At 47.2% G+C, this 23,558-nt stretch overlaps 1 protein-coding gene across 3 annotated transcripts in view; it reads right to left on the bottom strand.

Annotated features, from left to right (window-relative positions):
• Positions 1-23,558, bottom strand: part of TRPV4 (transient receptor potential cation channel subfamily V member 4) — an 848,481-nt gene that overhangs the window by 163,350 nt on the left and 661,573 nt on the right. For all 3 annotated transcript variants that reach the window (XM_069619410.1, XM_069619409.1, XM_069619408.1), the window contains exon 7: positions 20,391-20,570. In XM_069619410.1, coding sequence (XP_069475511.1) covers positions 20,391-20,570 — 180 coding nt within the window. The remainder of the gene's footprint in view (positions 1-20,390; positions 20,571-23,558) is intronic.

The raw sequence follows: 23,558 nt of genomic DNA, 5'->3' as shown, positions 1-23,558 counted from the left end.
GAAATGGATGAAGGACTACCGGAATTCTTCATTAGCCTTTAAGTGCCGTCCAGCAGAGTTGCCTACCGAACAAGGCTTGAAGAGATGCCACATTTCTAGCCGAATCCTTTATGCCATTAGCGCTGAAGGGGCCGGGAACATTACCCAGCACCACCAGAGCGCCTTGATGTACCTCCACAAACGCTGTAATAAAAGCAGAGTGGAGGAAGCCAGTGGTAGCCCCGCCCGCGAGTCCTGGGGAATCACACCCAGACCGCCGCCTAATCCAGCCTTGTGGGAGGCTGCACTCTGTAAAAGCTTTGAAGAGGGAAATGGCTCTGCCATGTGCTCGTGATTTCGAGAGGAATAGACTCTTGGGGGCAGCTCTTGCTTTGATTGTATGGTCTGTGGTTCTTCAGCACCGCCCTACACGCGGGGCTCTCTGGCAGCGAAGGAAAGGACGCGGCGTGTCGAGTGGTCTTCCAGGTTACGATGACCTTCTGCGGGGCGAAAAAGACTGCAGCTCTCATCCAAGTGCAATTTCTGTGGATAACGATTCCTTCCTATGGAGCCAAGGAGAAGCAACAAAAGGCTTTCAAAAACCTCTAATTTTATTTCTTTAGAGCCACATGATTGTGAAATGAGATTTCACTCCCTGCTGGTCGCAGGGAGCGCTGTGCAACATGATGAAAATAACTCAAGACACTCTGTCCATGTACTCCTGTCTTCGTCACGTGTAGTTAATGGTCAAATGGCTCAGAGGATGGTGCCAAATGCGTCCATCCTGTCCCGCTCTGACCATTGTACACACCTGTGAGCACCTGCAAATAATGCTAAAACCAGCCACCACTGCTGTCGCGAGGGACTCTCTTAACACAAAGCTGCTCAGGGAAACGCAGTCAACAGCTTGTTGATTTCAAGAGGGGAGAAGACATTGGTGACGCCTGCAAGCCCGCGTCCCCTTCAAAACAGCCTGCATCACATCCAAGGCAATGACAAAACAATGTTTCCACCTTAGATGGCAGAAAACGTCACCGCCCATCAGCGTCCTTGATAGAACCAGAAACCAAACATCACAAATTGACTATCCCAGGGATGCCGGAATGAAAGAACCACACCAGAGGCCTTCTCCAGCTCTGCACCAGACTCTGGAATTCCCTACACCCACCCCTCCTACACTAAAGCAAGGACCTGCTGTTGCACCCCTCCAATTGCACATCTTCTCCCCCTCGCCTGTGCAACTCCCTCGGCTCTCCCTGTCCTTCTCTTGCTGTACACTCACTCTTTTTGGTACAGCGCTCCATTGATTGTTTGCTAGTTTTCCCCTATATAAATCTCATTCATTCTTGCATACGGTCACACACCCATGCCTTCAGACATCCATGGGCTCCATCACTACATTCAGGAGCATTGGATTAAAAAAATGTGATTTGCCCAGGAAAAGCTGGACATGCAAACAAGTACTTGTGTCCCCAAGCAAACAACAACACTTAGATGCAGCCCCAATTGAAGACTTCTAGGAGAACAAGAGACACTGAACCAAAAATCAATAATGCACTGCGGATGTGTGGGTAATGAAATAGGGTTTCAGGAGGGCACCAGAAAAGAAACAGGTGAGTACTTTTGACTTCCTCGACATACAATTCCTTTCCGATCCCAAACACTGAGAACCGATTCCCAAGTGCAGGTTGCAAGGAGCATGGAAAGAGGCAATGCTAGGCCAGGTATCAGGGAAACAGAATACGAATGACTGCCAGGGAAAACCGAGCCTCTATGCGTGAGTTTTCATCCAGGGAGCAGGGGTTTAGCTGGTGCAGGTGCTGGGTTCCAGATGGCTGCCCTACTCCTGCAATGTCACAGGAAATGCCTTTGATCTGGTGGGGTGGACATGGAACCCTTCGCCAAGAGATGCCTACTGCATATTATAGCAAGGGGCGATACAGAACAACATCCAACGTGACACGGTGGTCTTAATAGTGACATCTAGACTGTCGATTCAGCAACAATATAAACAGCTAAAGAATGTGCCTCAGTTGCATCACTATAAAAGCTCGGAGTTATGGGGACCATTTACAACCCCTAACAGCCAATCGGTATAGAGTTGGAAAGTGGGTGCGGCCTACTAGTTCAGGAGTATGGTTATAAACACGGGAGTGCTTTGGAACTTCAGCAATGGAGACAGTTAAGCTAGATGGGAGGCTTTGATCTCCAGAACAAATATATCATCTATTTGACCCCGGTGAACAAAATTCATAGGTCTTGAGGCAGCTGATGGGTCTATTGCAGGGGTCTACAACCTTTGGATCTACAGATGTTTTGGAATACAACTCCCATCAACCGTTAGCTAGCAAAGTCGATGGTGAGGGATAATGGTAATCCAAAACATCTGGAGAGCCACAGGCTATAGACCTCTGGTCTACTGCAATGCCAATCTCAGGATTTTGATTCAGGACAGGGACACCATTAGGGATGTGCCCCGCTTTGGACTTTAAAGGCATTGAGAGGAGGGCTGGACAGTGCATCTCCTGTGGAGAAATCATGCCCTTTTTCCGAATGGCACCAAAGGCTTTACCCAATACATTTGAATTGTGGGTGATCTGTCAGGATGGTATTGAAGTGTTGATATGGGCTGCTGTTTTAGAATGGTTATAAAGAGTGGTCTAGAATTTACACCAAGCCATCTATGATGTCAGCACACATTAGCTAGTAATCCATATAGGTTATGACTCAATGACCTCTGATGGTGTAGCTTTGTGCTTAGAATGCTTTTTATGTCTAAGCAGGTTATGCTGCTAATATTGGTCCCGGACACAAAACACATTAAAAAACCTTGATCGCCTTTGTCACAAAGACGTTAGTTAATCACCACCAGTCACGTGAAATAAGATTCAATTGATAGTGTCCTTAAACTTATGGTTTATAAACCTAGAAAACTAGGAATGGGAACAAAACAGAACTATTCCCTAATAATGTTCGCTTTTCCCTATAGGTACCTTGGCGATAGGTCCCACCCCACAATAAGCCGATCAGTCTCTGTTCAAGATCTTGTGTCAAGGGCCTCATTACGAGTTTGGCAGTAAATCCCAACTAACTCAATTACCGTTACCGCCACTTGGCTCAAAGGATTTGCTGTAGGATTACAAGTACTTGTAGGGTGGTGTTAATACCAATTTTTGGAGTCTCTCAGACTCCATGGAGATTTCGGCAGCATAACCACCAGCGGTAATTCCACTGATTAAAGTGGCACTTTCTCCCCCAGCTTTTCATTGGAGCTAAATCCTCATTTTCACAACCAAACTCACACAGCGGTGTGTGGTAATGCGGCAGTAAAGGAATTACTGCTGCATAACCAGCATTTTTACCTGCACTGCCATACTTGTAATGAGGCCCTAAATCTTCCCCTGTATTCCCCTCCTAGTTGGTTCTAATATGATGGTTAACTTTCTACAAAGTTTCTCAGACCCCCCCTCGCCATTTTCCTCCAACAACAAAATTCCTGGGGGCCTCTTCAGGCCCAGTCCTTTTCTCAATATTACAAAGAGAGTATCAATGTCTGAGACACTTAAAAGGAGTAAAAAATGCAAAACACAAAAGTATTCTAGCTTCAAAGGGGTTTCTCCACAAAGTCGTTCTGTCTCTTTCCCTGTGTTACTCGCAGTCTCAGATACAAAAGGTTCACCCACCACAGCTGTCTTGGTCACTGGTTGTCCTGGTAGCACAAACAAAGAGGTGATGGCTGGAAGGTTTAGAATGAATGTTAACCTCTGTCATTGCTCTGGGCAACCCTCCAGACCATCGTTCTTCACCTGGCAAGCCATTACAGAAGGGGAAAGACCATATGCAAATCAGGCTTGGTCCCACCCCAAAAGGGCAGTCCAGCCCCACCTGCTAAGCCACATCCCTTCTGCACGACCACAAGCATCCCCAGACATGTTTCAGCCTAGTTGGACCTCATCAGTGAGGGATAGCTTAGGTCTCTAGGCCCAGCAGGCACGGGACCCACGTCTGGGCATTCCCGTCCCACTCGGGGTGACAAAGCAAAAACAAAGAGGTGATGACCGGAAGGTTTAGAATGAATCAACTTCTGGCATTGCTCTGGGCAACCCTTCAGACCATTCTTCACCTTCCAAGCCATTACAGAGGGCGAAAGACCATACGCAAATCAGGCTTGGTCCCACCTCAAAAGGGGCCGTCCCGCCCGAACTGCTAAGCCACAAGCAACTGATAATTCCACAGGTGTTGTAGATATTTATGCTGAAGCATGAGTCTGTATTGCAGTAAGCTGCACAGTGTCTTCCAGAGGTGAGGTAGTTTCCAGATGCCCAGCTAAGGGTTTACCCCATCTCTCAGTCTTAGTAAGGCTGGGGTAGACAGAAGGTTCCGTTCCATAAGGCCCTCATTGGGTTCATGCTCACTTGTACCTGTGGTCTGGCACTGGGCCTTGCCACTAGCCCTTGCTAGGACTGACATCGAGCATTGACCGTTTGCCTCAATCTTGCGCCTCCTTCCATGTTTCACAGACAACAGGTCAACTGGTATCATCTTACTCTCTAGCTTTTACTCTTCCTATTCCTCTTCCCAATACCACTCTACTGCTCCAACAGCATCTCCTGCAGGCCAATTCACCAGGGTCCCCTCCTGTGATCGTTCTATTGGTAGCTCTCCAGTCCTTCACCTCTTCCAACCTCATCTATTCCTTCCCCTCACTCACTACTGCCACCTCCTTTTTGAGGTTGACCACCTCCAAACCCTTCAGCCCTCCCTGCTCCAACCTCCTGCACCTGTAATTCCATCCAGATCAACTTCGCATCTTCAACTCCTGCTCCTTCGTTACCACCTCCTTCTGCACCTTCCTCTCCTCACGTTCAACTACTTCTGCACACCTTTCTTCATCTGCGCCTACAACCTCCTGCCCAAACTTCCCCCTTTCTGCTACTCACTTCTCTGCTCTTCAAAATGCCTTAACTAGCTTTATCACATGGGCTTATTTATAGTACTCACACATGGGAAATGTTTGGCTCTCTAGTTGTTTTGGACTTCAACTTCCATCAATCCTAGTGGTCGTAGTCACAAAAATCTGGAGGGACGCAGGTTGAATGCTCCTGTCCTACATGGTAATTTAATTCACTGAAATTACCTCATGGCATTTCCTTTTTATGGGGGTGTGGGGTACACCCATACCCTTCCAACCATTCCCTGTTCACCCACCCTGATACACACTCACCCCGCAACCTACCGTTGTCTATTTTACTACTGCAAAGTCATTTTGATTTCAAGCTGGATAAGCTTCCTCTTAATGGAAGGCTGCTGTGCACTATGTTCTTCCCCGGTCTTCAGAATTGGTGGCTATGATTCCATGCTCACACGTGCTTTTAGATTTATCGGGTTGTCCACAGCAGACCGAGACTTAAACTCGTGGGTCTCCCACAAAGCTACACTCTCTGTGAAGACATTCTCACCACATCTCTGTCAAACTTCAGAACGTGTCTGGATAATCACAAGGACTGCAGGCCCATGAACACCAGTTCCGCCGATTTGTACCATTTCAGCCTGATATTTCATAAAGGGGTTAGTGGCACGGTTATTTCCAATATAGCAGCCCCCTGTCCTGTGCCCCTAGTATTGTGGGGAAACCCTGTTGTAAGTTATCTTTTGTTTAATGTATGGTTACTTTCACTAGGAGGGCAACACCAACCTAATACCCCTAATTTTACGGTCCAACATGCAATTCAGGGCAAGAAAAGAGGAGTTTGATCAAAACTCAAATGTTTTAAATAAAGGAATTGCAGTTGAAAAGAAAAATGAGGTCTCCAGCTTTATCCAGTGGAGGTCACCACCACGTTACACAATCCAAGACACAATCAAATAGCTAAGGCTTCACAGAACACACATTATCAAAGCCATTAATTTGGCCATGGTACTGTACCCTCAAATCATGGGCCAACGTCGACTATCTGTGACAGCGATTAGGGAACTTTTAAAATATCACATATTAAATGCTGCCCTGTCAGCGCTGGGAAGTGTCCCTGTGTTACACAGTGCACAGCACAGGGAAAGCGTGTTTGTATTTATTTAAATGTAATCTCCCCTCAACCCTTAAATAGTATTAACTTAGGATTTAACGCACATTAGCAAACTACAATATTGTATTCTCCTTCTATGAATAATAATTTGACAAACACTCACTCTATGGGCAGGAATACTATGTTTTCTATATACGATCAACTCTCATTGGGCCTTGATATAGTGAAAGTCACAGTGCATTTTAGCATTTGTATTACAACTGCCTCCCCAATTCTCTTGCACCCCAGGTACTAATCAAATAAATAATTTGGGGGACTTATCGAACTACATTTGGGAGTTTTCAAACTCACATTTGAAATCTTTCTTCTGAGGTATTAATCCAGCAGAGAGCGTCAAGTGTTCTCAGGGAAGCTTCAGTCAGCAGGCCCCTTATGGTCCCTTCTATGAAGTCAGGACTGCCTCAGGCTGCTTTCTCTGCAGGTTGTTTTGTGGACATGGCTCATCGCCTCTAACAGGAATTTTCCTTTCTGTAGCTCTTCAGTTGGTCTCTCTCCAATTCATCCATCCATAATCCCCCCCCCCCATATTCCTCTATGCAGGCATTTCCACTGAACGTGAACACACCGCTCCCATCTTCATTGGATGGTCATAATTCTATATTTCTAAACAGAAAAAGGTGGGGCTCAAACTGCTCGTAATACTTTGCATGCTAAATTGTTTTTTTTGTTTTACAATTAAGGGTAGCAACATGCAAACTCAATGAAACCTGGATTACTGTAATCTACCATCATAGACGCATGCCTGGATATACAGCATAACATATAGGATATGCATTCGAATCTTATGAATATTCATGATTTCATGATTTATTAATCATTTTTAAAAATCGTAGGCAGTACAAATTTGATGTCAAATCGAAGAGGAGACTGAGCTTTGAAATGCACTTTTCCTGTGGTTCGGAAATTATTACTACATGGACATGCCCTGTATTTCAACTCAATGGCTTTGTGCCAAGCACATGGGTTATATGTACACATCTCTTTGTGAAGCCTTCATCAATGATTGATCTGACACTTGACAGGGCTCATTGTCCTGGTCACATAAGACCAATTCAGGTGCCAGCTAATGGAATGAATTTGCTTTTGAGGTTGGCAATAAAAAGGGCACAGGTACCAACCATCTTGTCACTCCAGATCTTAATCTCTCAGAAGATCAAAAACTTGATATTTAGAGTATTTGTGTAACATTCTCCCATACCACACAGTTTTCCAAAGGTGGCGTGAAACGTGCGTCAAATTGAAGTCGGCACCAATGCTATTCAAACCAACACAAAGGAATCACTGTCTTTCAACATATTTACACTTTGGGATATTATTTAAGTCCACCATATTATTATAGGTTTTGTCCCATTGGTTGTTGGGGAAATAAAACATTGCATTGGAAAGACTCTGAATGAAGGTTTTATTTTCGTCACTGGATGTACAGTAGGGAAACTGCAAAGGGGTGCCATTCAGAGCACTGAATAACATCCTACGACTTTATTTTTCTTTGTCATTATAAGGTTTATTTCAGGAAAACAGGCTTCATTCTCCTATTAGCCGAATTATACTTTTGATGCATTTGGGCCTTACTATTTCTTGGATGTGCTGTTGCATTGCAGCAGACAGTTCTCCTGTTTTTAGTGCTGACTCTCAAGGAAGCCACCCATTGATTGCGTGGGAATAAATGAAACTTTTAAGTGCCTTTAACTTAACATTGAGAGTCTCCCTATCTTCTATTAGGTGCTGTCCATTACAAAACGTGGCAACTATTCACTTGCTTTGTCGGTGCAATTTTTCACCAAACAGTTGAATCATATGGCGTACTTGAAAAAGCAATGCCACTGTACAACGCCTCTCACTTTGAATTAAGTCTATCTTCATTTGCCTTCAATTTTCCCTACAGTGGGGTTCTCCCCACATAACCCACTGGCCCCACATCTCATAGTGGGTGGTCGGCAGCGTGGACTGCCCCTACAAACACATTAGGAGCCATACAGGGGACAGCATCACACCTCCTAAATGGAACACTGAGTGAAAATAGGCACCTCGAAGGCCATATAGGCACAGCATTTCCACCGTAACAACAGAAACAAGAGTTGCATAGCTCACGATGAAGAACTATTCCATTGACTAAGACTAGAAAGAACAATTTTCGATCATCATCATATGCACCTCGTCTTATAATATTGCAAGGCAGGCTTTTGAAAAGCAATGCTTAAAAAAAAAGTAAAAATCATACTTTTAAATTGAAAAATCCTTTATTTATTTACATCTGACTTTTATGTTTAAATGCTTTTTGAGAAAAATATATCTAAAGGATATTGTTTGTCCTACTAATTTAAATAAAACTATCTCAATCTAATGTTGTTGCAAATAGCCTCACTCCTCTGTAGCAGGGTCAAGCCTTAACTGCAAATGAAAGGGATTTGACTATGACAAAAGCACCCATGCCAACTACATTAAACTTCAGAGCGAAGGTGGAACAAAGCATGAAATATAGGTTTTCTGATGTTTTAAAGAAAGTCTCACCAGTGAACTGATTGTAGACACTTAAGCACTTAGATTCTGAAAGGGCTCAAATGAATACACTTCCTTTTAAACAGCAGTAGATTCTTCTGGCGTTGTAAGAAGAATAGGTTATTCCTTTGGCAAAAGTGACACATTTTTTGAGACCTAAAAAAGTAGAATTCCTTCCTTTCCTTTTCCACATTATGAATTGACTTAAATGGAAGGTGAAGATGACAGATAGCACCAAAAGCTAATATTAAAATGTTTGTATTTTGACACAGCTGACATATTTTCCAAAATAATGTATTTTAGTTCAAAACAACTTAAACAAAACGGATTAAAAATGTCACTGTTTAAATTAAAAACTTTGCATGCTTAATTTGTTAGAATACTGTTTGCTGTAGCAATGCGGCAAAGAAAATCCATAATGATGTTCTTTTAATTAAGTAAAACAATGTAGAGTGATATTCCCCTCCTGGAATAGCATTGCAAGAAATCCAGTCACATATTAATGATGAACATATTGAATTGGAGTTAGTTTATCTACAAATCACTTCAAAGGTAACTGGTGTAAATGCCTTTGGGAATTGAAATAAGTTGATAATGAAACCATCATTACAATTCTGATCTCTATGTAAAACTAATCTAAAACGTTTTCAAAGTAATACACTGTACAGTGTACCCTTTGACTGCTGGATGTCTTCAGATTCAGGATGTTGTTTTTATTACCACAGACAAGATAGCTGCTGCCAATTAGGAGGCATACTTTAGGGTCAACTGTATTATTGATTCATATTTCTTCAGTACAAACATGTATCTACCAAAAAAATACATGTCAATAAAAGTGTATATTTCTATAACCTGTTGCTACATGTGCAGGAAGGTTGCCAGCTCGACGACTCATCTGGGACAGCCCTCACTTAACCATTGGGTGAATTATAAGCATTAGCATAATGTACACCCTCCACAATCTTTGATTCAAAACATACATTTCTAGACAATGATATTCTATATGGATGTATGTTCTCCTTCACTTGCCTTATGCTAAGGGGCCATCAGGAGTTGATATCCAGCTTACTCATGCCTTGCTGGGCAAACGCATTTTGAAATGCAAGCAAGTGCTTTGGAGCCAAGAGGTCAAGCTGCTATAATGAGTTCTTTGAATATCTTATTAGGAACAAGTTACTTACCTGTAACTGTTGTTCTCCAGCATGGGTCTGACATGGATTCACATGCTCATGAATATTCCCCGTCGTCAGGCCGGGAATCCTCGGTATAGAAAAAAAATCAGTATCAGTTTCGTTTCTGATCTGTCTTTCTCAGTAGTAACCAATCACTGGTCTCTGGGTCATACTGCCCCCAGCCAATGACTGCCCTCTCCCTAGGCCCCGCCCCTGGCAGCCATCCTCAGATTTGGTAGCACGTGAAGTGGCAGTATGACCAAGTGAAGAGCCGCAGAGGGGTAGGCGGGAGGGTTCGCATGTGAATCCATGCCAGACCCATGCTGGAGAACAACAGTTACAGGTAAGTAACTTGTTCCTTCTCCAGCATGGGGTCTGGCATGGATTCACATGCTCATGAATATAAGAATACATAGCAGTATACACATGCACAACCACGGGAGGTGGCAAAAGGCTCAATATCAAGCAATACAACAACTCAACATTAAGCAACTCTTACCTCCTCACCAGGCTCACCTTAGGCGAACAGGTTGTGCAGCACTGCCTGGCCGACTCTGGACTCCTCCCTGAAATCCCGGTCGACGCAGTAGAATCTCGTGCAGGTGTGCATCGACCTCCACGTAGCAGCCCTGCAGATGTCCAGCAGGGGCACACCAGACAGGAACGCCGTAGTAGCAGCAATCGCTCTGGTCGAATGGGCCCTCAGACGGCCTGGCAACGGTCGGTTTGCCAACCGGTGACAGTGCATGATGCAGCCGGAGAGCCATCTGGAAATGGAAGTCTTTGAGAGAGCCTTCCCTTGATTCACAGGTCCAAAGTTCACAAACAGCTGTGATGTCTTCCGAAAACTCTTTGTGCGGTCCACGTAGAACTTCAGTGCTCTAGCTACATCCAGCGAGTGCAGTGTCCTCTCAGCCAGCGACGAAGGCGACGGGAAGAAAACTGGCAACACCAAGGGCTCGTTGAGGTGGAAGTCCGACGGCACCTTGGGCATGAAGGAGGGGTGCATCCTCAGCACCACCCTCGTGTCGTGAAAGGTCAATGATGGAGGCTTGCAAGACAGGGCCTGGATCTCTCCCACTCGTCGTGCAGAGGTGATGGCCACGAGGAATGCTGTCTTCCACGACAGAAACTTCAACAGCACTGAACGCATAGGCTCGAATGGGGCCCCCATGAGCCTAGTTAGCACCACGTTGAGCTCCCACGCCGGGGCAGGGGCCTTCACCGGCGGGAACGATCGGAACAGTCCTTTCATAAATTCCTTCACCAGACGATGAGACCACAAGGACGCCCGTCCTGTAGTTCTGGTGTAACATGAGACGGCAGCCAGATGTACCTTGATGGAAGCATGAGATAGGCCAGCCTTGGCCAAAGACAGTAGGTACGGCAATACTTGAGGGGCCGTAATCCGCAGAGGGTTAATCTTATGTGCACGGCACCAGACAGAGAACCTCTTCCATTTATGTCCGTAGCACTTGAGAGTTGAGGGTGCCCTGGCCTTTGCAAGAACCTCTCTGCAGTTGGCCGGGATGTCGTATCCTCCAAACTCTAGTGCTGCAGGAGCCAGGCTTGCAAGTTCAGCGGCTATGGTTCGTGATGAAGAATGGCGCCTCCTTCTCTGGAGAGAAGATCCGCGTCCGTCGGCAGCTTGACTGGTGTGGACGCTGACAAGTCCGGGAACCAGATCTGCCTCGGCCACGCCGGTGCAATGAGGGTCATCCTGCACCAAGACCTCGTGAGCTGGTTGACGAGCCAAGTAGCAATGGCAATGGCAGGAATGCATAAAGGAACAGGCCGTCCCAGGGGAACGAGAAAGCATCGCCCATGCTCCTCGGTTGGGGAAACCTGCTGGCGAACCTCCGGCACTTGGAGTTCGCCGCCGTCGCGAAGAGATCGATCTGAGGTTTGCCCCATCGTCGGAAGAGTCGATCCACTTGATCCTGGCGCAGTTCCCACTCGTGGCACGAGCTCAGCTCCCTGCTGAGTGAGTCGGCGATGTTTTTTTTTATCCCTGCCAGATGAAAGGGTACCAGAAACATCCCTAGGGCGACGGCCCATTGCCACAGATCCTGGGCTTCCTGCTTCCGAATGTAAAACATTGTGGTGGTGTTGTCGGTGAAGATCCTCACCACCTTGCCCTTGAGGGACGAAAGGAAGGACCTGAGGGCCCAGAACACTGCAAGGAGCTCCAAGATGTTGATGTGGAGAGTCCCCCAGTGTGCGCTCCCCAACCTTCCAGGGAGGCATCCGTTGTCACCGTCACCTGTTGGGCCGGGGCTAGGAAACCTGTTCCCGCTGCCAGATGAGCGCAGACACCCCACCATCGTATCACCTGATGAACGCTTCGTCGAGCGGGATCCTGTCCTCGAAGTTGCCCGTCGTCTGGATCCAGTGGGCGTCGAGGAATTCTTGCAAGGGCCGCATCAGAAGTCTGCAGTGGCGCACCAGATAAATGCAGGAGGACATCATCCCGAGGAGGGACTTCATAGACCTCACTCTGGCCACGTCCGTGGCCAGCATACCTTGCACTTTTCCTAGGATGGTCCTTATCCTTTCCTCCGACGGTGAGGCCCGCCGCCCCACTGTGTCGAGCTGTGCTCCCAGAAACATGGCAACTTGCAACGGGACCAGGTGGGATTTTGGAAAGTTGATGGAGAACCCTAGGTCCGTGAGCAGCTGGACGGTCTTCGCAGTGCGTTCCCCGGCGAGCTCCCTTGTCCTTGCCCGTATGAGCCAGTTCAGGTCGGGGTAGACGTGGATCCCCTGCAGGCGCAGCCGCGCCGCCACCGGTGCTAGGCACTTGGTGAACACCCTGGGCGCCGATTTTAATCCGAACGGGAGGGCCTTGAACTGGTAGTGCCGCCCTTTGACCACGAACCTGAGGAACTTTCGTGTCTCTTTAGAATAGGGATGTGGAAGTAAGCATCCTCCAAGTCCAACGACGACAGGAAATCGCCCTGCTCCAGCTGTCCCAGCACGTGCTGGAGGGTGACCATCCGGAACTTCTGTGCCTTGATGTATTTGTTTAGTCGTCGCAGGTCCAGGATGGGACGCCATCCTCCTGTCTTCTTCTTCACGAGGAAGTATCTTGAGTAAACTCCGGAGCCCCGAAGCCTCTTCGGGACGAGCTCGATGGCACCTTTCCTGAGCATCGCCCTTACTTCCAACAGCAGTTGAGGGACATGATTTTCCTGGCCACGGGAGGAATGCGGGGGGCACCTCTTCTGGAACTCGAGGGCGTGCCCCAGGGCCAGGGCGTCCAGCACCCAACGGTCAGTGGAGATGGACTCCCACACGCCGACGAACTTCGTCAGCCGGCCTCCCACCAGGGTGCTTCGGCGGGGGCCCAACCCGACGGTCGGTTCAATCTTGCTTGGAGGCCGCTTTGCCTCCTTGACCACCTTGGCGACGACGGCGGGATCCACTGGACTTGCCACGTCCCCTGTAGGCCTCCTGCGACGAAGACCTTGCCGCTTGACAGTACGTAGAGGAGCTGCTGCCGGCTCCCTTGGAGTCACCCTGTCTGCCTCCGGAACTCCAAAAGGACCACCGTCGCTGTTGGAGCACACCCAGTGCACGGGCCGTCTCCGTGTCTGTCTTGATCGCCTGAAGGGATTCATCAACCACCTTGCCAAAAAGGTTGTTCCCATCGAAAGGCATGTCCAAAACCTTGGTCTGAACGTCCTGGCGGAAATCTGTCGCCTTGAGCCATCCTCGTCGTCTCAGGCAAACGCTGTTGCCCAACTGACGGAAACCGGTGTCGGCGATGTCCGTAGCCACCGTAATGGCGTGGTCCGAGGCAATCTCACCTTCCTGTAAGATTTCCAGGGCAGTAAGGAAGTCCAACAGAGGGGCGATCTTGAACCACAACTCCCTGTCGTAGCGGGCTACGATGGCCAGGGCGTTGGCCACCTTGATGGTCGTCGCTGCAGATGAGATGACCCGTCGTCCCATCGCATCCAGCTTCCTACCTTCGCCGTCCGGAGGGGAGGTTGAAGTCGAGGCCGATGCCCCCCCCGCTTTCTTCTTGGCCGCCGCCGAAACGACCGAGTCCGGGGTAGGTTGCGCCCTAAGGCACAAGTGGGCAGCGTCAGGGACCCGGTACTTCTTCTCATACCGGTCCCTCTTCGCAGGAGCCGTGGCAGGTTTCTTGAGGAGGACGAGCCCCTCGTCCCAGATGTCATCAAGAAGCGGTACGGCGAGGACCGTCTTCCTTTTAGCCTCGCGCCGTTGGTAAAGGAACCCCTCCTTTTCTTCGGGGCAGAGCTGGAAGAGCTCGGATGCTCTGGAAATCATAGCATGGAAGGATCCAATCTCGTCGGCCTAGGATGCGTCGTCCTCCTCTTAAGTGGTGGGCTCTCCGAAGGTCCTGGCTCCGGTTCCTCCGTCGGGTCTGGCTCAGGTACCTCCATCGGGGGAAGGGGCAACCTAGTCCTTATCTCCAAGCATAAGGACTGGATGGCTGAGAAAATGGCCACCGAGGTGTCCTGCGGCACCGGAAACGACGGGAGCAAGGGCTCTTGAGGAGCCTCGTCTGCATCACCGTCGCCCTCGTCGTCGCCCTCGTCGGGATCCCTCCCGATGGGCTGGGCCTCCTCCACGACTTGGATGAGCTCCTCTTCAGAGGTCGTGTCCGTATCCACGATGGCCACCAACCCCTCCCCCACCCTTTCCAACGAGGACTTCTTGGGGGTCTTCTCAATGGGCCTGAAAGACGACTCCCTCCGCGGTGGCAGGGAGACTCTGGTACCTGAGGGCGCCTCCACTGGTGTAGCCTCCACAGGCTGAGCCCGGGCCGCAGCGACATCCTCAATCGAGGTCTTAGCAGGGTGAATTAAGGCCAACGTCACCTTCTTTACGCCTGGGGCCTTCACCTTGGGGGGAGGGTCCGAGCCTCGCTCCCCCTCTGCCGGAATCTTCGAGATCGACCGGGGCCTCTCCCAAAGCTTCGCCGGGTTCTCGGACTTCCTCTTACCCGAGCCAGAGCGTTGGCTCGTGGTCGATGGCGCCGGGGAGGATGCGCCCTGCCTGGCAGCCAAGGAGCCCGACCGTTCGGCACTCCCGGTGCCCGCGGACTCACGGTGCTTAGCCTTTTGTTGGGCCCCTGTCGCCGGAGCACCCTCACAGGACTTAGAAGACCGCTCAGACTTCTTTTTCTTCTTCTCGCCTAGCGGGCTCTTACCTTCCAGCCAGTTGGCGAGACGGAGGCGGCGATCCTTCATGGTCCGCTCCGACATGTTCCCACAAAACGCACAGTCCTTTTCCTTGTGCGTCTTGTCCTCATGGAGACAGTAGAGGCATAACGAATGCTCGTCCTCCTTGAAAACGTTCTGAAGCTGGCACTCAGGGCAGGTCCTGAGCAGCTTCCCGGGCGTCGAGCTCCCTTTCTCCTGGGCCATGTCCGGGGTAGGCCTCGGACCTTCTGGAATCCTCCAAAAGCATAACTCGACGAAATCTTCACCCTTGAGGGGCGTAGAAACTCCGAAACGGATCCCCGTTGATCGCAAGTAGAAACGGTGGAGCTCGAGTCTCTATTTAACCAAAAAAATGAGAAAATCTCCTGAAAAAAGCGCGCAAACGCAGCAAAAGCTCGAGAGCTAAGCACGAGGACTCCCAACACTTGAACGTGCGGTAAAAATCTGAGGATGGCTGCCAGGGGCGGGGCTTAGGGAGAGGGCAGTCATTGGCTGGGGGCAGTATGACCCAGAGACCAGTGATTGGTTACTACTGAGAAAGACAGATCAGAAACGAAACTGATACTGATTTTTTCTATACCGAGGATTCCCGGCCTGACGACGGGGAATATTCATGAGCATGTGAATCCATGTCAGACCCCATGCTGGAGAAATGAGACCTGTTTGCATCGCTGGGGGTTTAGAACCTTCTATCCAGACTGATGCATCAAGTTCAGAATTAACAAGGGGTGTCTTCCCACTGAACCTCTTTATATTGTGGCAGTTCTGGAAACCCATACGTGTGTATTCTTGTAGAATCAGAAAAATCTATAGCATTAAGAGACAAAACCTCTTTAATGTAGAGCAGGAATGGTCTCAAAAACTATTCCTAAATAATGGCATTATAGTCCTGATTATCAGATCCCCACATCTGTTTATGTTCCCGATTTCGAAAGCCATTGAATTGCCCCATCTGGCCAGGCATTCATATTGACGTCTTGTATAACCGGGTTGTTCATGTGTTCTGCCAGGCTGATGGAACTACAGATCACAGAGTATGTCCACAAACCAGAGAACAAAATACTGAAACCAGGCTTGCACATACTTTGAATAGAAACCAAAGCCCCAATGCCACCTGCTCTAAAGAAAGTTTAATTCCGTCCAAAGCTACACAAGAGGCCTCATCGGCCCAACATAACTGGATAAACAGAATATCACACCTTTCCAACAGTTTAACAGTAGGCAATGTTAGCAAGCCCTGATAAAATCAACCTAATGATAAAATCATCTTTTTATGTAGCACTGTATACCAGAATCCTCCCACTTCTAAGGGTTCTCACCTGATTTAACAGGACCCGGTTTATCGACCTGGGATTTGCACCTGTGTCTAGCCAGATACCATGATCCCAGGAAAATACGTAATTCACCCATGTTAGTCTTCAAGATGTATTCCTGTCAATATCTACAGCCAAGCACGGCATGCCTCTCCCCAGAGTTGATACTTCAGGAGACCCTACAACTAAGTGAGTTTGTGGGTCTAAAGTAGACCCTGAGCACCTAGCCACTGGGAAGGGCAGTGCGAACGTCTGTGTACGGATTACTCTCCACCTCTTTTCCAGCCAACTGGTGTTCCACTGAGCAACTATCCACCCCAGCCCTTACTGCATGTACACTGCATGCTTGAGGAAGACACATGTGACTCCTGCCAAGACAGTCCAGGTCCAATTGCCTCACTGGCGCAATTCGTTATCTACTTGGGGAATGTTTGGGAGGTGAGGGCTCAATACCAGCTGGCATCAGTTCCTGCTTGGTATACGAGTGTCAAATTCCTGACACCCTCGAGTGACAAGGGCAACTTCACCCAATAGCAATCGGTTATCATCCAGCCTAATATAATTATTTTTTATAACTCTTCAGTATTCACATCAACCAGTATGCAAAGGCATCTGAAGGCATAAGCCGATTGTGTAGATTATTTGGAAGGTTAACAAGGGCATCAGTTTTGCAACCAGGGAACAGGTAGAGACCCTGCTGGATTAATTTAACTTGCAGACCGAAAAAACATTTGGCATTGCTCTATTTGGTGAAATATGCCCCAAGGTTGGAAACAGTTAACAACATATCTACTGTGTGCCCATAATTGTGTTGGCCAAGAGACAGCCCCAGGGCTCCAAAGTCCATTTATAAAAAGTATACAGGGTGGACAACGGAGTCTCATGGATATGCAAAACACAGATAGCGCCAGTTATGGCAAACATGAACATGGCATCCACTGAATAAACCTAGTGCCAAAGCCAAGTCTACAAAGCACTTCCGAGAGTCTTCAGATTTGAAAGCATCTTGTGTGCCAAACATGGCCCACTGTCATTTCCTCCATGGCATCTTTGATTACGGACCCAGAAATAAAAATGGGTTCATTGAGTTGCACCTCTGGAAGGTATTACTGGCCTTTGGGTCATATACCAGCCTTGTTAGGGCACCTTCTACTCTACCCATTGTAAGGAAGGCATAGTATCAAACCAGCAAGACAGACACAAGTGATCACAGTTCAAGGGTGTTTATTGAACTTAGATTGGGTTTGGAAAATGGCCATCTAATCCTAAATATAAAGATGGGAGCAAGCTACAACCATCAAATAATATTAACACAGTCCTAGTTCAAGTCTGTCAAAATAAAATGACCTGTACCAATAAACCTATTGCCAATCCTTGCTCCTAAATACAAATAGTGTGGGAAACAATGTTATGCAAAAGAAAAGTGTTCAAGAAATGATATGTCAGGTTATTCAAGCTGTTGGCTTCCCTTCCCCAAGTTCTCAGCATGGGACAAGGTAGCACACTCAAGCTTAGGACACTCGTTGGCTTCTCTAGCACGAGGATGCAGTTCAAAACCTCAACATCAGGGCCTTCTGTGCCAAAGTCTCTTTGTCCTCCAAAGTCTCTTATTTTAGAGGGCCTGATGGAACACGACAAACATTAAAGTTCCTTTCTTCTCAGGATTTCACATGTCTCTGGTGATTCACTGTTCACCCCGGGTCCCCCTCTGCCGCTGCCGGGCTCAGACCCACTTTAACACAAAGCTTTCAATTGATCTCCCTCCGCTGGGCTCGGTCCAACTTTCTCTACTTTTCCAAGCTTTATTTACTTTAGAAATAGAAGACTTTTGCCTGTGCGCAGGATTTCGCTTAACCAGTCTCAGGACCACTTCGATTCACAATTACCCGCTCTCTTCTCAATATACTCTCTTTCTCACTTTCACTTTGCCAATTCTCAGCTGGATATCTTACAGATACTTTCGACTGAGCACCCACGAGGTGCCACACCACTCTGTCAAGGTATTGTATCTTGCTTTAAAAGTTAAATCACTCATCAGCAGTTCCACTTTAATTGCATCCTTTACCACACGCGTTTTAACCATGTTCGCTCCACCGCTCGCCATAAAATGTTGCTGCTTGCAACCTTGGCTTCAACACAGACCAGTCTTGTATCGGTCGCCCCAACTCACCAGCTGTGTTGATTTCACTGACGCTGCTTTATTGTTAGAGCCAAGGACAGTACCACGCCGGCTGACGCTTCTCGCTACCTTGATTGTTGATGCGGGAGGGCACCGGGTACCTCTGACACACAATGCAGGATTCTTCAGCCTGGTTTCCGGGTCTTACGCTTTCCATTCTCGAGGTTTCAGGAAAGTAACTGTTCCTTGTCGAAAAGGTCACTTCCCTCCTTGCGATTCCCTTTGGTATTGCTTTCCTTCTTCTCTCGTTAAACTGCCATCGCAGAAATGATGTTTCCTAATGTGCTTTGCCTCGCTCAGAGTGTGCTCTCGTGCTCTGCTTTTTATCCATGTGGGGAAGCTTAATAGAAGTCAGGTGTGTGTGATGGTCAGTAATTGCCTGACTTCGTCTGACCATTGTATTGGGACACATCAGGTATACGGCTCATCGCGGGCTGTCCATGTGAAAGTGTTCATGTTGTAAAAGGTGGGGAGGTAGAGTTCCTAAATATCCTACTTGCTAAGGTGGGGTAAAGGTGTTACAAGGAAGGGGATACTGTGTCTCTCCATCCGGTGTCCCACTCCCAAAAGACCCCTCACCCAGGTGATCCTCCCGCACTGCTCCACCCCCAGGAACTCGATCCAAAAATGATTACCGTATCATGGCCACCTGGTTGACAGATCCCTGGGGACTAGTGGGTGAGACACCTTCTGGTTTCTCACAACATCTTCAGGCCCACTATAGTTAACAGTAGGAAATTGTATGTCCACAGTCTAGTCTAATCCCTGCCAGAGTTTGGGCCAGGGTCCATGAGAAATGCACATCATCAAGTCTTTTTCACACATTTTGTACACCTCAAGAAGTCACATTGCTGCAGATGTATGCATCTGTAATACAATTTCATCCATCATCCTAGTTGTTTTCTCCCTCCCCAACTTATTTTGGATTCTTCTATCGGGGTGTTCACACCTTCCCTCTAATGTTCAGTCAAATGTGGCAGCACAAGTGTGCTCTGGAGCTTGTCTAGCCGTTCCAGCCCAACCGTAGTCTTCTGCACATAAGGTTTCATATAAGGCATTTGTTTATTCCCAGTTTGTCCTGTACTCATCTATTCTGCACATCCTAAATTGCTGGCATTATCATATGTTCCCTTTAACCAAGAAGTCGATGGTTTGTCGCCTCATGTATCTACCTACATGTGCATACTGGCTGTGTCCTGGTGGAATAGTACTCCCTCTGTTTACCTCTGTCCTCAAACTCTCTGATGCAACATATTGACCAGCTCCTCTAATGTGTTCATCCCCCTCACCCGAACACTGACGTTTGGAATACATTTGCCATTTTCAGTGAACTTGAATAATTCCCATAGTACAATCTGGCAATCAACTGGCTGATTATGTCAGCAAAGAAGTTAGGAATTTCTTGACCAATTTGACTGAAGAGGTCCACTTCAAGCTATGCTTGCACTTGTCTCCAAGCAAATACCCAATGCACAAAACCAACACATTCAGCGACAGTGGTCAGGAATGGAGCTCTAATGATGGTCCATTTAACCAAAGTAACACAATTGGTTATGTTTAGTGGTCATTAAGCCAATTCACTGAATGGATTCAGTGATGACATGTGAGGACTTGATAGTAGGCACTGAGCCCTCTACGTCTGGGTGAGTCGTATGTATTCCAACAGACTCCAGCAAGGTTCTTTAAGCCTACCAAAGTGGTTACTCCATAATAAAGTGGAGCAAGCCTGTAAATATTTCAGGCAATCAACATGAGGAGCATAGACTCAAAGTCAATGCCAATCTACCATATGAACTTGTGTGCTGCCACAAACTGGTTTTATCCAAATGGACCGTATTCTCCTTTAACAGGGTTTGGTGGCCCACCCCATTTGAGTATGGCCCTAGCTCAGGAGGAGAAAAAGCATGAAAGAAAACTCTCCAGCCCAATTCAGATAGCTGTACAAAGATATCCTTATGTTTTGCACTTACCTCTATTTTACTGTTGTACACCAAGATCTCCAGCACAGACACCTCCTCTCCACAGGTGTCCAATGATGAGAGGTCATAGAGAGAAGAGTAGACTGGTCCATAGGCCCAGTCTCTGAACTTCCGTGATAAATGGCGTGCATCCTCATCCTTTATCTCTCTGCGTATGATATGCTGGAAAAGCTGGAACCAGAAGAACACAACATCAGGTTAATGTCTCAACATACACATTGGCTACATGCAACATATTACAGTTCTAAGAGGAAGCACCAACCCTTTTTTCTGACCCTACATTAATTAATGGGGTGTTTCTTATTTTGTTTATTTTTACCCATACGCTGATCAACTTCTTGGGGGGATACCCCCATAATCTCTCTTGGCTGCCAATCTACTCCCACGCTTCCCCATAAATTTTACTTCCCAAAAACATGGACAGTGTGAGGGTGAGCTTGGAAATTGGGGAATCTCGTCCTCATTCAGGTTTTTTCAATTATCTGGAAAATATTCCTGCAAATGGGGGTCGATTTAATGTATTACTTGTATTCAGAGGAGTGCCATTATTTGAACCACTTGGACAGTGAAATAGGAGAGGGGAAAATGTGGCACTGATCACATGGCTGCAGTGAGCTGCTGCGGGCATGAGCATGCTTGCTCGCTTACTGCAACTCAGAAATCCATATTTCATCATGGGTGGGTCAGTGAGAAAAAAACAGAACTGGAGGGGGACACATCCTTTGAAAAACACTTGTGAATTACCAAACAAGTTAGCAACATTGCCATATATTTGGTTTTATTTCAATATTTGTACAGTGTTCTGGCACCAGTTTGTAGCCTTTGCTCACACTTGGCATAAACATTTAATATAATTAATAATAGGTCTTTCAAGGAGCATTTGAGATAGAAGATGGTCCTACTGCAAACTCGAGGCGTCCTAGGAGGCATTTGCCATTGAAAAGCCAGTCACAGGTCAGACTTAACGCGTGGCCAATGCGTTGCTTTACCAGCCTAACAGAGGGTCAGAGCTGCTGGAAAATCTCCCAATTTCCCTGGAGGCCAGTACACTTCCAATTCAGTACAGTAAAAGGGGCAGCTCCTCACACCCACAAAGGAGTTGTTGGGATGCAAGTCTAATGCCCCAAACGTGAAAGTACAAACTAAGGAAATCTCTCTAGCACAAGACATGATCTACACATAAAGGCCATCCACTTAGCCATTTTGCATGACAGATATGGTTTATGTAAAGCTGACAGAGGGATAGATTAACTTCTGAGAGCAGTCAATGAAGAAATACAGATTAGAAAAGTAAGGCATTTAATATATTGAGAGTGCACAGCATGTAGAGCAAAGTAAGAGGTGACCAGTATGCAGCAGTACATTAGAAATAGGATAAACTCCTTAGTAAAGGAAGGAGACACATGGCATTTCCTATAGTTGAAAGGTTGCTCATAGAAATATAATAGACAACGTTTATAGAAAATAGTGAGGAACATAAATTCACATTGGCAAGCCAGCATGAGGCAGCTGGAGTTTGTGCCAATTTAAAATAAAATGCATTTTGAAAAGCAGTCTTTTACAGTAGTTAGAAAACTGGGCTGCAGAGAAACATTCACAGGTCTAGTGGTAAGATGCACTTCATTCCCGTTTGTCTCAGACGCTGCAAGAGACAAGGTCAAAACACTGGAGGGAAGATGTCAAATGCTGCACAAGGATTGGTTAGAAGCAGAGGGTACAGTGGGTTCCCAAGCCCTAAACAAGTGAAAAATATAACCGTGTTCTTACACATCACTTAAAACCTTTGGTGACCTGCAATGTGATTCCAGTCCCATCCGAGGAGATAGGAGCTCCTCTGCTGCATTTTCCTGGGCATTTCCCCTGTTTTCTCAGCCCTTTATGGGGGTCTCTGCCCTGTTTCTCCGACCCCTGGTTACTCTACTGCCAGGGTTTTATTTCCATACTTGGGTGCAGGTCCCAGACTCGGTGTGTGCCTGGTTTACTCTCCTGCCAGGACTTTTTGTCTTTTCACTTGGCATGCGAGTCCCAGACGCTCTGAATGCCTGGTTTACTCTCCAGCCAGTCCTATCATAGCGGAGTGCAAATCCCAGGTTCACACTCTTCACTAGCATTCACTTAGTTCTGTATTAGGGTAATTATATCTTTCATATGTCAGGCCACCGCTCCTTCTCCAACTGTGTTAAATGTCCCAGCTCTCTGTTGAATCCTATGCAGTCATCACTGAACCCCAGCTTAAAGTCTCCTCCAATGGACCAGGGTAAGGCAGCAGCTACCGAATCCTGACCCTGGGTTGGTATTCTGAGGGAGGATCACATGGGAGGAGATGGCTGTCGGGGAGATGTGGTGACTCCATCAGGAGAGATGCAGTATTCTTCCCTTTCATGTGAAGAAGACCCTATAATTCCAGAGTTTGACGGCATGTTGTCGTTATTCAAAGCTCTCCAGTTGTGAAACCTTAAAACCCCTCCTTGTCAGACATCCAAAACAGAATGTCATTCAGACTTCATATGTGTCTAACACCAACATAACATCTTCTGTGTCTGGTGTCTCTGATTTAAACACAAATGTAAAACAATGTAACATTAAAAGGTTTTAAACTTTTGTGGACTCCAACTCTCATAAAGGCTCATGTACTGAGACGAGGAAGAGGGGGAAGGAGTCAATGAGCAATAGAAGGAACATTAAACTCAACGTGCAGACTGGTTCTGCTAATAATCAGCTGTGAGGGTCTTTCCAACAGTGAGACAGGAGATGGGTGGAAGTAAAGTGGGTAGACCGCTGGAAGGTAGCCAGCTGCCGAGAGGCTGTAAAGGACACGGGTTTGTGGGAATTCCTCAGTTCCATCAGTGAGGAGTGATAAAGCCAATGTAGGAACCAGATGAGGGTCTACATAACCAGGGAAGCCTTCCCCAAGACAGACCTTTGCCGCAGCTACACGTTGCACCAGTGAGTCAGCCCAGAGAAGTCAAGGGTCCTGATACAGGTCAACAAGAATACACATTTAAATACTGACCAGATAGACTGGAAAGGTAAGGTTTGCACAAGTTCCCTTTTATGAAATGTCAATTTGGGGAAAGTTGAAACAAACATTGCCACCAGACAAAAGATATTAATGAAGAAGTTGAAAGGCAAAGGTTGTAAAAATCTCCTTGCATGAAA

The sequence above is a fragment of the Ambystoma mexicanum genome, chromosome 10, assembly GCF_040938575.1.
Source record: "Ambystoma mexicanum isolate Mex_15411 chromosome 10, UKY_AmexF1_1, whole genome shotgun sequence".
Lineage (NCBI taxonomy): Eukaryota > Metazoa > Chordata > Amphibia > Caudata > Ambystomatidae > Ambystoma > Ambystoma mexicanum.
Note: the sequence above shows the minus strand (reverse complement) of the source record. Positions and strands in the feature narration are given on the sequence as shown.